This window comes from Candoia aspera, chromosome 5 (assembly GCF_035149785.1).
Source record: "Candoia aspera isolate rCanAsp1 chromosome 5, rCanAsp1.hap2, whole genome shotgun sequence".
Taxonomy (NCBI): Eukaryota; Metazoa; Chordata; class Lepidosauria; order Squamata; family Boidae; genus Candoia; species Candoia aspera.
The window spans coordinates 106022166-106040049 of record NC_086157.1 but is presented as its reverse complement, the minus strand read 5'-3'; the positions used below and the strand labels follow the sequence as shown (position 1 = coordinate 106040049).

Genomic DNA, 17884 nt, shown 5'->3' with positions numbered 1-17884 from the left:
TGCTCATGATGGTGTTTCTGTTCAACATACTGGCAGGATCCAGTTTAACCTTTGAGATTTTAATTAAAAAGATCAGTTAGTAGATGGTGGGAAAGATAGGGTGTTGTATCTGGGTTGTCAGACTCCAGATGACCACAGAATGGCAGAAGAGTGTTAGACTTTTCTGTATCTCTTTTCTGCTACCCAGGAATCATCTAGATTCTGGCATCCAGATGTGGTAGCCCTAGGAAGAGGTGTCTGAAATTCTGAAGCTGCCTTTCTCAACCTTTCACTTTCCAGTTGTGCTAAGACTCCAGTAGCCACACTGCTGGGGAATTCAGATGTTGCTCCCCTCACACATTGGGAAGGCATCAGGTCAGGGAAAACTATGTGCACATTTTCCCCAAATTACATGCTAGATGGGAGTCATAGAAGTTATAGTGCAACTTATTTGGAGGGTACGAAGTCTGAGGAAATGTTCTAGAGTGATTTGCTCTCAGTCAGATTAGGAACAGTGGGGTAGATGGAACAACAGTCACATCTGGAATAAGGCAACTTCCTAGGAGTTGCCTTCTAGAAGAGCTAGAATCTAGAAACTTGTGATGCCTTGGGTTAAGTGCTACTAGATATACAACGCTGAGAGAAAATGCTATCCCTGTTGGAAAACATTTCTTAATGTGATGCACACTCCGTTTCTTCTCTCCTAGGCAATTGCAGAAGAGGTTACAGAGGAACATCTTGCTGAAGGCAGGCTCTATCCACCCCTGAGCTCCATTCAAGATGTGTCCTTCAAAATTGCTGTTAAAGTAAGAAGTTTTGTGAGGTTCCTGAAATGAGAGATTTAAGTTCTTCCTCTTGAAAACAAATCCCTGTTTCCTCTACCTTCCCAAACAATGCTTCAGCATCAAGCTGCACGTCACTAAATATGCACCAAAAGAAATCAATTTTGTAGGTATAGTTGCATATACAAAGCAAATCACAAAAAGGCTAAGTTGTCTACAATACCTGTTGTTTGGATGCTGGGAGTTATCTGGATGGTATCTGGTTGGAACAAAGGGCTTTGTCCAATGCTTTTTCTTCTATCTCTTCTTCTTAGGTGGTTGACTATGCCTACAAACACAACTTGGCATCCTGGTACCCAGAGCCAGAGGACAAAGAAGCATTTGTTAAATCCCTCATTTACAGTCCAGACTATGATTCCTTCATTATTGATAGTTACCAGTGGCCACCGGAAGCAATGAAGACTCAAAATATTTAATGCTTCTTTTTTGTGAAGGCAGGGAAGGGTAGTCTTCAAGCAGCTGTGAACCTTAAGATGCTAAAGTATCTTGATCTTCAAGCTTGTACGATCTTCAGTTATAAATGGAGAGAAGAGACAGTACCCACCCTTTCTTTGAGTAGCTTCCTTTTTAAAAAATCTGAGCTGAAAATAATAACAGAGTAAACAAGGACCAATTATGCCACCAGCACCAAATGAACTGATGTGATTAGATGAAATTTAGAAGATTCCATGCTCTTGAATCTCTTGCAAGTCAAACTAATCTTCCCTAATCTGGTATTTTCCAAATGCATTAGAACTTCAGCTCCCCAAATTCCCTTCCAGGTTGGAGAAGGCTGGATTAAGTATTTCTGCAGAGTTCATGGGCAATGCTTTTTGCTAGGTGGCTCCATCCCAAAGAATATCTGTTAATCTGGTGTAATCCCTATTGCCCTTCTCAGTAAAGCCCACCATCCATGGGTTTAGGAGACTTCAGAATGTGACTGTTTTATAATAATTATGGCACTGCCATTGGGCATACAGTTGAGAAGTGACTTCTTGCCCAAAGTCCTGCATGGCTTCTACCAGTCTTAGCAACTATCACCAGGGCCCTGATCCTAACCCTGACCCTCATTAGAGAAGTAGATGGTGTTATTAGCAGTTACACAGAATTCCCACTAACTCGATTTATTGAAAAGTTTCAGATAATTGGTGTTTCTATATCCAGCTTATATAATGTCCTGTTACCATAAAATAATGAGAGTTCTACCAACCTCACCACATTTTGGTTGGCAACATAGGCTAACTCAAGAAGCACTCAAAGTGTATGTTCACACAATATGCAGATCCAAAGTTAATTGAGTCCTAGTTTACTCAACAACCCCAGGTTTGAGGGTTTGCATGATACACTAAAAGATAAACACCACATAGGGTGGATTCATGTAACGAATAGACTAAAATATGGTTGATCATTTCATGGTTCGGTGTGGAATACAGATAGTCCTCGATCTATGATGGCAACTGGGACCAGAATTTCCATTGCTACGTGATGTGGTGGTAAAATGCGACCGCATCGCTTAGTGATGGCAGTCCCTATAGTCCCAGTTGCCATCATTCACTGAATCCCATGGTCATTAGGTGAGGCAACTTCCTGCCGGCTTCCCACAACCAAAGTCAGTGGGGAAGTTGGCAGGAAGTTGCAAGTCCCAGGCCAGCAGGCAGATAAGTGGCTGCTGCTGGGGTAGAGGAGGGAGGAAGGGGGTATGTGGGGGTGTGGGGGAGGGTGCACAAGGGTATGAGGTGGTGTGCAAGAGGCATGGACAGGTCAGGGTGGGGGTGCAAAGAGGTGCATGAGGTGTGCAGCACAGGTCAGGGAGGGGTGCAAGGGAGTGCATGAGAGGCATGGCATGGGTTGGGGGTGTGAGGGGGTGTGAGAGGCGTGGCATGGCATGGATTGGGGAGGGTGTGCAAGGGTGCAAGGAAGAGTGTGAGGGGATATGAGGGAGGGTGCATGAGGATGCAAGGGGGTACACAAGGGATGTGGGCTGGGGAGGGTGCAAGGGGGTGCCTAAGAGGTGCAGCGTGGGTCAGAGAGAGTGCGCAAGGGAGTGTGAGTGGCTGGCATGGCACAAGTGCAGGGAGGCTGTTGGAGGGTACCCGGGGAGAGGAGACTTACCGCAACAAACTGTGACCTGCCCTGCTGGCTTCCCCACTGACTTTCTGGGGAAGCCAGCAGGGAAGGCTGCAAACGGCAATCATGTGATAGGACCGGTCATAACCACCATTCATTCAGTGCCGTCGTAACTTCGAACAGTCACTGAACAAATGGTTGTAGGTCGAGGACTCCCTGTAGCTAATACAATTAAAAAAGGGCTTACTGGGTGCTTTGATGGTGACTATAGACTATAGGTTTTTTTCAGGCCTGATCGGTAGATGCTCAAGCACCTGAAGGGTGATGGTTACAGCTTAGGGTAGAGATGGGGGGCGGGGGGGCTTTAAGCTAGTCTTCAGACTTTCCCATTAAGGTTGATGCTGGCTTTACCCAGGCTAAAATGAAATGGATGTAACTGAAACTGCAATCTCAACTTGGGGCATGGAGAAAGAAAGCGTTGCTCCAAATTGCAGCGTTCACGTTTTATTTCGGTGGCAAGAGTAAATCAAAGGAACCCATGGGATGTAGACTAGAGAACATCCTGCAGCAGCTCCTTTAGCTGTGGTTTGAGCTTGAACAATGAGATGATGATCACTACTACACCTTGAAAAAATTCATCTGCTGATTCATATGCCTCTCCAAGATCCCATCAAACACAACCAAGAAATTGTAATCTCAGGGACTTTTTATTTATTTTTTTGCTTTAATGTTATTTATCGTATTTAAAATCATAGTGTTAGAAGGGGCCATTCAGGGCTCTGAGCCCACCCCTGACCAGTACAGGAATCCAGGGTAGAGCCCCCCAGGCAGATGGATGTCCAGCCTCTGCTTGAATCCCCCTTAACCCAAAGTAGCACCCTATCTCTTCTGGTTGGCTGCACCCCGTCCGAGGAAATACGCCTGTAAAGGGAAAAGCAGCAGCAAATACTTTTGCCAGAGCTAAAAGCTTTATCCATGAGTCCTTCTCAGGTGATATCTTTATTAAAGTTTTAAGACAGAAGATAAAAACTAACAAGACCTAATATTTAAAATAAAGGAAGACAAATAAATAAGAAAAGAACAAAGACAAAAGTGCAGAAAAAAAGAATATGAAGAAATCATTTCCAATTTTCTTTTACAGCAGTTACAAGCTGATTGCCGGTCCTCCCAATGGAGCCTGCTGAGTCAGACCAAAAGTCCATAAAATCTAGCTAGTATCCTGTGTTTAACAATGGCCAAAGGCTTTCCAGAAATCCTAGACATGAAGCTTTAAAAGAATTGTTTTTATCCACCGTTTCACACACAGATACTGTAATCAGCAAATGGTCTTCCATTTTTGTACTGTTCCTGGAAGTGATAAAACCACAGGAAGTTCCAAATTCATAGAATAATATGTCTGCCTGCATCCTGATTTGTCTTAAAAACAATTGGGTACTTTTCTGCTTGAATCCTTGGAGAACAATTCCATGGGAATAGGGAAAAAAAAAGCAGGGTTTTCTAACAGTAGTTTCAGCCTCTGTTAAAGCTGACTTTGAAGTCTGCAGCATTATTTATTCATGGAAGAATAAAGGTAGGGAGATTGGAAAAACAGTGGTTGAACTATATCAAGTGGCTTGTTCTTGCCTTGTTCCTTAAAATGTGAATTTGGTCCCCAGGGGTCAAAAGGTTAAGATGGCATCCTAGACTAGGTGAATGAAGCCCCACCCCCTTTGCCTGATGCATTTAAGAAGGCAGGGCTTCAATTGCGCCTTTGCAGCTGCTATCTTTTTTTAAAAAAAATAATTGTATTAAAGACTATAATTGCAATAGTAAAAACTAATACAAACCAAAAGAAAGAAAAAAGTAAAAAGTGCAAAGGAAAAGAAAAAGAAAAAGAAAAAATAGAGGAAAGAGAAGCAAGAAAGAAAAAGAAAAAGAAAAAGAAAAAGGGAGGGAGGGAGGGAGGGAGGGAGGGAAGGAAAAGAATATACTGTAGTAAAGAAAGAGAAAAGAAATATATAGTGACTTTCAACCTTCATCACATGTAGAAACAATTTTAGTAACTTTTTGCCTCCTCTTAATCATCCCATGTCCCATCGCTTATTGATAAACAAATCCATAAAGCATCATCATTTCAGTCCTGGTATCAGCAAAAGTCCATTAAGGATTGCCAGAAATAACAACATATCTATTTTAACCTTGATCAAATAAACCAATTTAATATGCCTCCCTTTTACTTCTTTAGTTCATTCAAGTACTGTCATAGAACTTGATTTCTTTTCTTTTTTGCCCCCTCTCACAAGGTTCATCCAAGGTTTAACAAGCCTCTTTTGTAAATCCAGTATATAAGAATTATCCAGATCACTCTCTTGGCTTATTATTTGTAATTCCCTTTTGATTTTTAAAGCATCAAACAATTTCTTTTCTATGTCCAGTGAGACATCTTTTTCCCTGTCATTCTTGTAGCCTGTCATTTCTAGATCCAGCCATTGTTCAAAAATCCACCAACAAATCCAAGGCTCAGTATAATATGGGGATCCAGCCAACACCTCACTAGTAACTGCGGTGTTAGAGCAAGAGATGTATCACTGGGAAGAAATTATGGTTACTGGATCCTTAGAAAGACTATTACGAACAATGATGCCAAACAGCTGCTGGTTGTTGTTGTTTTTTTAAGTTTCTCCCTTGGTTCCCCAATTCCCCTCTCCATATACCCTTGAGATACCACCAAAAGTTGTCTCCACACAGAAGTGCTTTCAGTTCTGCTAAATCCTGTAATCTTACCCAGATCTTCCCCAAAGGCAGTTACATGCTAAAGAGCCAAAAAAAGAGCATGCAATTATCCTCAAATGAGCCCCACTTTGCTAAAGAAATTGCAGATTGTCTCTTGCACACAACAGAACTTAATGCACGGTGAAATTATAATGAGCTGTATTCATTCCTAACCTAAATTGCAGCTGACAAGACCAAGCGTCAGTGCTACCGAGGATCTAAAACCAAAACTGGTATTTTGAACAGATGGTAATTTTCTACAGACCAGAACCTGTGACTACCCAAATTCTTTTTCAGCTTTGCCCGTTAGCTTATTCCAAGCAGGTGTTTGCTCCCTGATGCAATGATATTGACAGTTTTTAACAGACTTAAAATGCAAATTATGAGAATGCAGGCCAGACACGTCTCTTACTTTTTATGACAAAAAATGAAGCTATTTCCCCAAAATGATTTTTCTATAAGTGAAGGCTCATCTTCCAGGGGCAACCAAAAGGCTTTAGATACCTTGTGACTCAATGGGATACCTTTCACACATTTAGTGAAGCTTCCCAGTGTGGTTCTGCATGCACATGCATGGGTATATCTATCACCATATTTCTGGAACAGACAGCATCAAATGAGAAGGACAGAATACAACTGTCTCTATGTTACAAGAATGTATACTAGAAAACCCCCAATGTCCCTGTTGACTCACTGAATACACGAAGAGAGCACTAAATTCTATTTTCCTGCCATCAACAGTTGAGTTTGCTTTCCCTTGATGCTCAGCTACAACTTTAATCCCATAATTTACCTCAAAATTACAGGGATTTTTCCCTTCTTTACCTCAGTGGAAATAAAGTCATTGATGAGTTCTAAAATCCAAATCAAGCAACATCCTTTTTACTAAATGTATTTGTAACTGCTGCTTATTCTTCATATTTAACAGCTAGAGCAATTGTATACGTGATGTTTACCAAACACATTAGGGCAGGGTTTCCCAACCAGGGTTCTGTGGCACCCTAGGGTTCTGCGAGAGGTCACTAGGGGTTCCCTGGGAGATCACAATTTATCTAAAAAATTATTTCAAATTTGGGCAACTTCACATTAAAGTGGTAAGTTTCATTCTTTATTTTTAGTTTTAGTTTAAGAACACTGTTAATGCATATATACACACCTACACATGAAACGAATATGACAATTTTGTAACTTCTGGCCTATATTTGAGCCTGAATGTGCAGGGGTTCCCCGAGGCCTGAAAAATATTTCAAGGGTTCCTCCAGGGTCAAAAGGTTGAGAAAGGCTGCATTAGGGGGTCTAGAAAAAGAAGGGACAAAGCCTGTAAGAAAGCATTGTAACTTCATCACTCCCCAACCATGTCCCCCAAATGAGGGGACAGATCACCTCTACATTCCAGAATTCATCTAAACGTATAGATTAAGATGTGTTGCATTAATCTTACTTGCTCTGAATTTTGATAAGGAAATGAATATGCTTTTAATAGAGAAGCCTCTATCAAAACAACAGTCATTTTCCAAGGGAAATTGCAGCCAAATAGTATGGGTTATTGATGCACCTGAAAATGTTTTTATATGCTGTCATATAAACACAGAGGCTGGGTGAGGAGATCTAGGCTAGTAATTGGGGTGCTATTTTTATTATTTTTAACCAAGGAGTCTCCATGTTCCCTCCCCTGCCTCATTCCATGAACACAACCATTTTATTTTAAACTACCTTCAGGTATCCAATATTCCTGAAAAATTATCACACCAGCTCAAGATCACTACAGAAACTTAAGAGCGAGATGCTGCATAGCCAAAAACAAAAGGATTTTCAAATGTTCTTGTGCAGTCTTTCTCAGCCTTCTCAACATGAGAAGTCTTCCCAAATGAGCTGCTTGAAGATCATCTTGGAGTAGGTGATGGTAATCAAACTGTACTTGCCACGGAAGTTGGATCCTGCACTTCTCCACGATTAATGCACTTTCTAGAAATAATAAGGGGCCTTATGATCCAGATTAGGGTTAGGCTATTGGTCTGCAGATCTACTCAAAAACAGGTCTATTGAATATTCTCCTGGGGCAGAGAATGTAGCAATTAGATGTCAGCCATTCTCATTATGCACTGTACGTAATCTGCAGTAAAACATCTAGAATACCTGTCATCGTTTGTTAATCAAAACCATCAAAAATGAATGTGTTGTTTCTGAACAACTGAGAAAGCACAATATCAGTGAATGCCTATGCTGTGATTTTTGTGTTACAAAAATGCGTGTGTCATGTGATGAAATTGTATTGTACTCTTTTGCTCCTATGAAAATCTATTTCAAAAATGGAGTTGTGCCCATGAATCTAGCACTGTGAATGGTTCCCGATTTGGTATGTATGAGCTAAAGCTAGAATAAAGTTTTCCACATAATAAAGAGCCATGACTAATAGTCTCTCTGATTTTAATGCAGTGATAAAGTAATTGATTAACCATTGAAGATTTCCTTAACAGTATACCCTTGTAAGTAGGTTACACACTTGACAGCATAGTGTGGTCCCTCCTTAAAGGTAAAACTTGACTTTACCTTATAGCTCACTTTTTCTCCAGAAGAGCAAGGCAACAGATATAAAAAAAATCTCCATTTTATTCTCACGTGCTCAAGCCTAAGAGGTGGATTGGGCTGAAAGAGTTGTCCTGTGTGACATCCCACTGGAGGCTGGACTTCCACTTGCATCTTCACAGTTTTAGTCAAACATCATAACCTCTATGCCATACTGAACTATTATGAAATCTAATGGAAGTGCCTACTTTAAATCTCATTACAGTAACTCAGTCACATTGGGGAGGGAAAGTTCCAGAAGTTTTCAAAAAAAAAAGCGCCCCAAGATTTGGGAGCTGGGTAGCAATTTATCTCCAGAATACTTTAAGGGCTCAGCAAATGTGCTGGTAGAATGGCTGAGTCAGCAGCATCGGTTGCAAGGAGAATGGACTCAGCTTTCAAAAATCTTTCACTGGATTAACCCTAAAGGACAACATATTCACAGACAGAAATTATTGACAGCTACAATATTATTTTGCTCACTTTCAGGAGAGCAGAAGCAAATGATGTGTTGGAATCATTCAGTATGTGTTGCCATCAAAGTTGACCCTCACCAGAGTGATCTGCAAGGTACAGTTACTGGCTCAGGTCATCTTGATCACCCTTTGCTGGCCCAGGAGACCAGTTTTCCAGCCTGGTAAAGATAAAAGAGGAATGACTGGCATGGTCTGAATGCCCTATGCCCAGACAGGGTCTTTGGTCCCAGAGTCCAAATGTGCATGAGCCCCATTTGTCTGAAATTACTTTTGAAAAGTGGGCTATAAGGACCAACCTCACCTTAAGGTAACTTGGCCACCAACAGACTCTACTAGATGTCCTGGAGAGCCATCCAAAGCTGGTATAAGAGACAACAGTTAGAAACAAACATGACAAAGATCTCAGAAAAAGTGGGGTGCCTGTGGGAGGGGTTGGACAAGGTATTAGTAACTAACACCTGATAACAGGTGGTCACACTGGGCTCAGCCCTGGACAAGTAAGAAGCACCCTATCTAGCCATTCCCTTTCTTGCCATTTCCTTAAGGGTCCTATAGTTTTCACCACTGATGGTGCTCCATTTCCCTACCTGAGAACCTCACTGTCAAAATCCTCTCTCTTCTTCAGTCCCCAGTCCTCCACCTTATTTTAAAAAAAACAACAGATGTTTTAAAATAAAAATAAAGGCAAAAAAATGTATATATAAAAAGGCAGTCAATCCCTATAAATCAAAACATGCCACTCTTGCATTCCTGCCTGAGATCAACCCATTACAAAAAGTAATGAAGATGGGTATTGTATGGAGTATGAGTGTGTATGTATGTATGTGTATATCCCATAACACACACACATACATTCATATTTTTAATCCAGAAAAACATTCCAAAGTGGGAGGACAAAAACCTGACGCCAGAAAGTGGAAGACTAGAAATTCATTTCACAGGGCTACAAGAATCAAATTATAAGCACAGTAATACAATCAGATTTTCTTTTTAAAAAACCATTTCAAAAGTTCTTATAAGAAGAAAAGGAAGGAAAGGAAGACATGTGTTGCTTCAAATTATTAACCGAGATCCAGGGACATATTTACTGTCCGTCCATATATTGTTTTCCCCAGAATTGTTCAGGCCCTTCTTGCACTGGTAACAACGACGAAATCTTGCACACTGGTCAAGGAGCAGAAGTTTGTCTCCAGCCCTGTGGTTCAAGGAGGCAGAAATGTTAAAAAATCAGCTTCTTGGTAGAAAGGCCAATAACCCACTTTTCCTTCCTCTACTGGTCATTCACTTAGGAAGTACTTAGTTGCTTAGGAAGATGGAACAAAAGTACTACAGGTAGTCCTCGCTTAATGACCATAATTGGGACTGGAATTTCAGTTGCTAAGCAAAGTGGTCATTAAGCAAATCTGACCCAATTTTATGACCTTTTTTGCAGTGGTCATTAAACCAACCATGTGGCTGTTAAGTGAATCGTGGTTCCCCACTGATTTGGCTTGCCAGAAAATGGCTGGGAAGGTCAAAAATGGTGATCACATGACCATGGGACACTGGAATGGTCATAAATGTGAACCAGTTGCCAAGCACCCAAATCGTGATCACATGACTGCAGGGATGCTGCGATGGTCAGAAGTGTGAGGACCAGTCACAAGTCATTTTTTCCAGCACTGTTTAAGTCCGAACCATCACTAAATGAATGGTTGTTAAGTAAGGACTACCTGTAGTACACTATACAATTTGACCTAAATCAGAGGTGCAGAATTTAGGTGGAATGGCTACATCTCACCCTCCAAATCTTGCCCATGATCCTGAAGAAATAAAGCCAAGTTTCCAAGTCATGCTCAGCTGCTGATAGCTGCATGGAAACTTTAGTTCATCATTGCCTTTTTCTGCAATGGATCTGAATTTCCCAATCTAGCCTAGAGTCTCTGGATTTCCAAGTATCTCCCATCCAAGTACTAACTAGACTTGATGCTATATAGCTTTCAAGCCCAACCCAGGCAGGACCATCCTGTTCAGCAAATAGTAATCTTAAAGTGACAGAACAGAAGAATGATTTTAATGGAGAGTGGAGTAATTGCTGGAGAGTGATGGTATCAACGTTACTTAGCTTAAACTAAACTCAAATGCAGATTATATTAAATTTAGTTTTGTCCTGACACTATCTGCTCTTTGGGGCAATGCCCCCAGCATTGCCCCAAAGAATGACCCAGGAAAAAACGAATGACCCAGGAAAAAAAGCCGGCATTGCTGACCTAAATATCATCTCTTTGTGATTTCAGAGACTCAGCACTAGACACAGCAGGCAACCTGAAGCTCATCCATGTTTATGCAAAACCCTTGGGGCTAAGAACCCTCACTTCCCCATACCTCCTGCATAATTACCAAGTATGGTAATGCAATGTCTGTGACCTAAAAATGTAGCTTAGAGAGCTCTAACAACACAACCACCCACAGAGGTGTCTGCAAGGTATGGTCAAAGTGAGTTGCAGTTCATGGAAGCTGATTATTAAAAGGCATCAGCTTTATTAAAAGAGGTTAGACTGAAAAGGTGCTACCAGACTCCTCCTAAGGTAAGGCAGAAAGGGTGAGAACGAACACTTAAAAACATTTTTTAAATATTTCCCACCACCACCTTCTTACTGATTTCATGGGGCCTTTGCAGAAATTTTCTCCAAAGGGAAGCAAGGCATTTGCATCAGTGTCCATTGCATCCATAAGGGATGTGAGGAAGGGCATATAGCATGCTTCCGTACCTACATCTTCCATTTCAGAAATGGAAGCATTTATCCCAGACTTCAGAGGGTTAGTCTGAGCCAAAGATGGGAGAGAGTAGGTCTCTGGATGGATCCTTACCGCTTGAAGAGCTTCTCTTCGTAATCCCGTTGCCGCTTCAGCCCTGCGCTTTTCCGCCAGTCCTCTTGCATAGCCAAGTTCATCTGGAAGATCTTCTCCATTCGTTCACCTTTCTCTGCCATCCACCTAGAAGAATATCAGGAGGGTTTTAGGATGAATAGAGTACTGTCAGTGTCCTGCTGCCATGTTTATCTATTTCACCTCTTTGCCTACTTCCAGTTTGGGAGAGGGAGTGGTAGTTCAAAGACCACCAGGGGGTGGTAAATTAACTGAAGAGAAACTGATTCAGGGTGAACAACGAGTAAAGTATTAATGAAATCAAACTCCCTGTTTGGGTTGATTTGGATTCATTGACTTATCTTTGATGAAATATAAGTTCTAGTAGTTATATAGTGTTATCTCTACATACAAATGAGCATGAAAAATATATACATATTCATGTTTTTACACCCCACCACCACCTTATGTTATCAACCACACATAAGTGGGTACCCTACTGGTAGGAAATGCACCAGGAGAAGACTTCCTTTTGTTGATTTTAACCAACAAGTGTATAATCTGGAGGTCCTTGTGGACTCTCAACTTCCGTTGGAAGAGCAGGTGAAAGCAGTAGCCAGAAGTGTCTTTGCCCAGCTTTAGCTGATGCATCAGTTGTGACCAAGATGCTGGTCACAATAACTCACGCCATTGTCACCTTACAGGTGTGTTGCTATAATGTGTTCTACATGGGACTGCCCTTGAAGACCACCTGAAAATTACGAGGGCAAAATGCAGTGGACCACAAATTGACAAGGACAGTCTGGTACTGTCTTACAACACCAATATTGTGGGAGTTGTATTGGTTCCCAGTTTGTTTTCAAGGTGCTGGAGATCACCTTTAAAATCCTCCATGGCTTGGAGTCTGGCTATCTTCAGTCCACCTATTCCAAGTAAAATCTGCCCTTCCAAGGTGTGTTTTGGGAGGGTACTTGCTGAGAGCACTTGCTGGAGGAGAAACTTTCTGGCACTTTCTTGATGGGCTACCATTCCCATTTCATCACAATCCATCTGGAGCATGCCCAGGGTGGGACACCTTGTTAAGAAGCACAACCACCCAGGGTGGCCATGGAACCTCTCAAAACAGCCCAATCTTGTCAGAAAAAGTAATTTCCACACAGTAATTTCCATCTTACTGTTTCTTAGCCCTTTGAATCATGTCTGTAGCTCTCCTCTGATCCACCAGCTGATTGAGAATGGCCGTTCGCTTACGGTCTGCAGCTGCCTGCAACTGGGACTTGGCATATTCCCGAGCACGCTGTTTCCTTTCCTCCATTTTCTCTTCATTCATGTCATTCTTCCCAAAAATGACCTCCATGGAATCAGGCACATATTCGGGCAAGGGGTCTGGTTTTAACTTTATCTATGTGCAAACAGGACAGGAAATTTAAATCAGAAAAGGCCCTTTACTCACAGCAGTTCATTCTTAGGACGATTTCAAATTTGCTTGTTACAAGTGTTGGGAGAAATGCATAAGTATCCACCTACATGAGATTATGAAAAGTATGTCCACAGGTACAGCTTTTGCTATCCACAGACAAGATGGGACATGTCCCCATTTAGCCTATCTGACCAGTGGCAGGAACTTGCTTTAAAGCTGATGAGAGTAACACCTTCAACTCCATCTGGTGGGAATAGCAGAAGGGGTGTAGGCAGACTGTGTAACAGCCCCCAGAAACAGCTGTCGCATTTGGCCCAAGGGTAGGGCTGGCCCTGCATCTTTATCACTACTTCTACAGCAGCACAAAACATGGCCAACTGTGACGTAAGCATCCAGCCTCCCTCTACGCACAGAAGATGACAAAACGTCTGTAATGATCCTTGGCATAATAAATGCTAGAAGGAAAACTAAGATTAAATTAAAAGGCACAGAAAGGGGTTTTGAAAAATTATGATCTGAATCTCTGAATTTTCCAATCACCCCCAAAATTCAAACTTTGTTGTTAGCCCTAGTCCAGACAAGAAGCATAACGATGAATTCTACTCTCTATCTTTATTGTAAAGTTAGATTAACAGAATCTTGCAAGACTGAAAGTATTTTTCTCCTCTTTTCCTTTTATTCTCTGGAAAACTAGGGAGGGACATTCTGAAACACTTCCCATGCCCCCTCTCCTTCTGTGGACATCTTTTACATGCCAGTCATCCAGTCTGCGGCTCTTCCTCCGGTCTCCCAGAGTCATTCCCACAGACCATGACAGCTGTTAAGAATGCCTTAAATGTTGTTAGTAAGAGTTTCCAGGAAGTAAATGATTAAGCTAGTTATATCAGCCTTCCTTAATCTAGCATGGTCCAGATTTGGCAGACTACAAGTACCATCTCTTAACAGAACTAAATCTGCCCATCTGGTCCAATCATCAAGAGAAGGACTGTTGTGGGCTCCCACACCTTCAGAGTTAAGTGGGACACAGTTCAGGAGACAGGCATCCTCAGTAATGACCCCCTTCTTTGGACTACTCTCTTCCTGGAGATACGGATGGCCCTTACCCTAAAAATTAAACCAAATGGTGCTCTTTCAAAGGGCATTTGAAAGTGAGTTCTAGTCATGGGGCACCAATGAGATTTGTTGTTGTTTTTTTCACAATGCTTATGTTGTTTTATGTGTACATCTTTGTTGTACCCTGCCCAGAGACCTTGTAGATTGAAGTAGGCTATAAATATTGTAAACAAATAAATAAATAAGCTACCACAAAGTTGCAGTCCCAGACATCTGGAAAACATAAGGCTAATGACTGTGTTACAGATATCTTTAAAAAGCAAAAACACCCCCCTTTAAAACCAACCAACCACTTAGATAGGGATGTTAAAAACTGAGACGTGAAAGTTGGATTTGTGCCGTGAATATTATGATCTTACACAGACTGATTAAAATGTAAGCCTCTTTGAATCTAGCAGGATCTACTTCCAAGCAAACTCAGTTTGGATTACATTGTAATCCTACACCAAATGGTCTATAATGCAGGCAAATGTTCTGACTGTACAGACCAAAACAAGCTTCCAAAGTGTTTAGGACCATCTGCCTCCTCCTTTACTACTGACAGCCTGAACATCTGGACTGGGTTGTGATGGGACTTTCTTTCCAGATTTGCTAATTAGACTTCAAGAATTCATTCATAAGGTAGTCTTGCCTTCAGTGTTAGCATTTATTTATTTATTTATTTAATTTCTATCCCGACTTTATTCTGTTTATAAATAACTCAAGGCGGTGAACATATCAAATACTCCTTCCTCCTCCTATTTTCCCCACAACAGCAACCCTGTGAGGTGAGTTGGGCTGAGAGAGTGTGACTGGCCCAAGGTCACCCAGCCGGCTTTCATGCCTAAGGCGGGACTAGAACTCTCCTACAACGCCTGATTGGCTCTTGGGCTGAGAGAGTGTGACTGGCCCAAGATCACCCAGCTGGCTTTCATGCCTCACGCGGGACTAGGACTCACAGACACCTGGTTTCTAACCCAGCACCTTAACCACTAGACCAAACTGGCTTGTTGATTCCACTCTAGTGGCACTCTTAATTTGCAAAGGTAAACCCACATATGTTCTCATGAACATATGAGGGAGGGGAGAGATATGGTTCCAGACTAGCAATTCAATTTGAGTGCTCTAATAATTTTTTTTCCTCCATCCTCCACATTTAATCTTCAATTTCATTGTGTTTGCTAATGGGAGAAGCCAACAACTTTCACTTCAGCTGCACAGTTTATAATTGATCATGAATCATCGGCTGTTGCTGCCATGATTCACTTAGGCTGCAATACTACAGTTCTTTACTTGAAAGTAAACAATATATAATGAGACTTGTGTGTGTGTGTGTGTGTGTGTGTATTAGAGAAGAGAGCTCCTGTCAAGATCAGCAAAAGCTGATGGAAATGGAAGTTCAAGCCTATGAATCATCTGGGCTGAGAGAAAGGGATTGGTTGAGCAGAGAGTTGGGTATGACATTTCAACACCTGAATCACAAACTCACACACACATTGTTTGTGTTGGCAGCCAGCTGATTTACCTGCGTATCAAGGGCCCTCTTATAAACTTGCTTTTCCTCCATCTTCTCTTTCAGATACTTTGCTCTTTGGGCAGCTAATCTGGAAAAGTAGACAGAAGACTGGGAATCAGCCGCTACGATTTCAATAAGATTTACCCCTGGGTAGTCATCAAGGCAGAGCTGTGAGCCCCTTCAGTGTCACACTAATTACAATCTTGTCAATTTCAGGCAGCAGCTGAGAGCTGCCCAGCATTCTAACCAACGAATGAAGGTCCCCAAGCTGAGTGTGTTAACTTGCAGCTAGCACGTTTTAGCGAACTGCTGGAAAAAAGCAGCTCGGGAAGAGATAGCTTGTGCAGGCAATCTCTTTGCTCTGGGGTGGGGCGGGGTGGGTGGGGGAAAACCAGGTCAGGCACAGGACAATGCATACTGACTGACTGTAACGGCAAACGCACGACTGAGGAGAGAGAGAGAGAGAGACTGTGAAGGTCATAAATGCTGGCATTGGTGGCAAAGTTACTTTTTCACCTCTGTTGTAACTTTAAATGGTTGGTGTCTGAGGCAGTCACTAAACGAGGACTGCCTGTATATTCAAGATGCTGTATATCTTGACATTCTCTGTGTTAAGAAGCACTGAAGATGCAGACGATAAGGCCAAGAGAGTGGAGCAGGAAAGACAGTTTCTACATGTTTAAGAGAAATACCATGTTACTATTTCGGTGCGTGGGCCGGGGCTGAGCTGAGGTATTGGTGCCACACCATGATTTTATATTATGCCCTTAGTCTGAATCTGCAGTCAAGAGCACCATGACACTACATGTAAGGAAGAGATCTGCAGAATGAACAATAATGAACAATTGATTGGAATAAGCTTCCTCAACGATGGATCCCTCCCAATGAGTCTGGCTACACCCACCATCCTTAACTGGTTGAGGGTGATAGAATGATAGTCAAACATACCTGAAGTATTCCAGTCTTTTAGTATGGTTTATCTAAACCAGTGTTTCTCAGTCTTAGCTACTTTAAGGTGTCTGGACTTCAACTCCCAGAATTAGCTGGCTGGCGAATTCTGGGAGTTGAAGTCCAGACCTCTTAAAGTTGCCAAGGTTGAGAAACACTGATCTAAACAATTTAACTGGGAAATCTGAATCACCAGCCCTTCCGACCAGGTGCCCCTCCAGATTCCGCAGGACTTCCAGACACATAATTATGACATCTAGAGGACACCAGCCTGGGGAAAGATACAATAAATATTGAGGAAGGAGGTAGACCAGCTTATCCCCAAAGACTCACTCTTCTGCCAGTTGAATTTGCTGCAAGCGGTCAATGAAATCTTGTTCCTGTTTTTGCTTTGCTTCTCTGGATTTCTTGGTCTCGAGCTGCTTGTCCAAGTGCTGGGCATACTCCACTTGCTTCTCATGAGGGGTAGAACTGGGGGGCCTCTTCTCAAAAATGAAGGACCTCTGCAAAGGGGCACAAAACTCTACATGAATAAAAGCAATGGGCAGGTGTTTAACAAGACAGGAAGAGCCTGGCCACTATTATCCAATGCTCATGAAGCCTCCAGATTAGACTTCAGCGATAGGCCATATGAAGGGGCTCCCTGGTTTAGCTTTCACCACAGGGGTGGTATTCTTTTTGAAGTGTCAGGGTGAAATTTCACGCAGTGGTTCCCCTTCCCTTCCAATGAAACACACATGTTAAAAGCACCCACGTTTCATGGAACTAGGTATTCTCACACAAGGTCTTGCAAAAAAGCAAAAATTTCATGAGATTTGGCAAGCTCATGAATGTTCAGGCTTTTTTAAAACCATACATACATGTTTATTAAAAACGAAGGGGGCTGCCGAGGTCATTTAAGAGTGTTGCTGATGCTTTGTGCATATGAGAGCAGAGTTACTAGTACTGATCTATGGAAACATGGAAACCAACATCTATGAAGGTTACCAAAAAGGTAAACCTACTTTGCTCAGAAGGCTATACATGATGAATTAATGTAAACTGACATTGTATCCCACAAGCAATATATCCCACATATATTGCCATTATATTCTTTTTATCTATTGAACTTTGTAAAATAATGTTTTAAATGATTTGTGCTCTTACAGAATTCCTCAAGCAGATAAGAAGCTGCATTACTTTGTAGTTAAGGGCCTGTAGCTGTCTAACTATGGGATGCCTTTATGGACTGACAGTATTAGAGGTGAGCTAGACCAATGGCCGCAGAGGCTAGGAATTCTGGGAAACCTCGACAAATCTGGCCTCTGGCTGGGGAGGACTATTTTAATGGCTCACTTGGCACAGCTCTCTCCAGTGCTCTTACAGGTAGTCCTCGCTTCACGACCACAACTGGGACTGGAAG

At 42.0% G+C, this 17884-nt stretch overlaps 2 protein-coding genes across 2 annotated transcripts in view; one reads left to right on the top strand and one right to left on the bottom strand.

The window, feature by feature from the left end:
- Positions 1-1360, top strand: part of ME3 (malic enzyme 3) — a 110058-nt gene extending 108698 nt beyond the window's left edge. Inside the window, exons 14-15 of the mRNA XM_063305898.1 lie at positions 687-785; positions 1076-1360. Of these exons, the coding sequence (XP_063161968.1) occupies positions 687-785; positions 1076-1237 (261 nt within the window). The 3' untranslated portion in view covers positions 1238-1360. The remainder of the gene's footprint in view (positions 1-686; positions 786-1075) is intronic.
- An 8214-nt stretch (positions 1361-9574) lies between these two features.
- The window catches only part of CCDC81 (coiled-coil domain containing 81), a 36000-nt gene continuing 27690 nt past the window's right edge, over positions 9575-17884 (bottom strand). The window contains exons 11-15 of the mRNA XM_063305897.1: positions 16816-16985; positions 15544-15622; positions 12682-12908; positions 11510-11635; positions 9575-9854 (exon numbers count right to left, since the gene is read on the bottom strand). Of these exons, the coding sequence (XP_063161967.1) occupies positions 9713-9854; positions 11510-11635; positions 12682-12908; positions 15544-15622; positions 16816-16985 (744 nt within the window). The 3' untranslated portion in view covers positions 9575-9712. The remainder of the gene's footprint in view (positions 9855-11509; positions 11636-12681; positions 12909-15543; positions 15623-16815; positions 16986-17884) is intronic.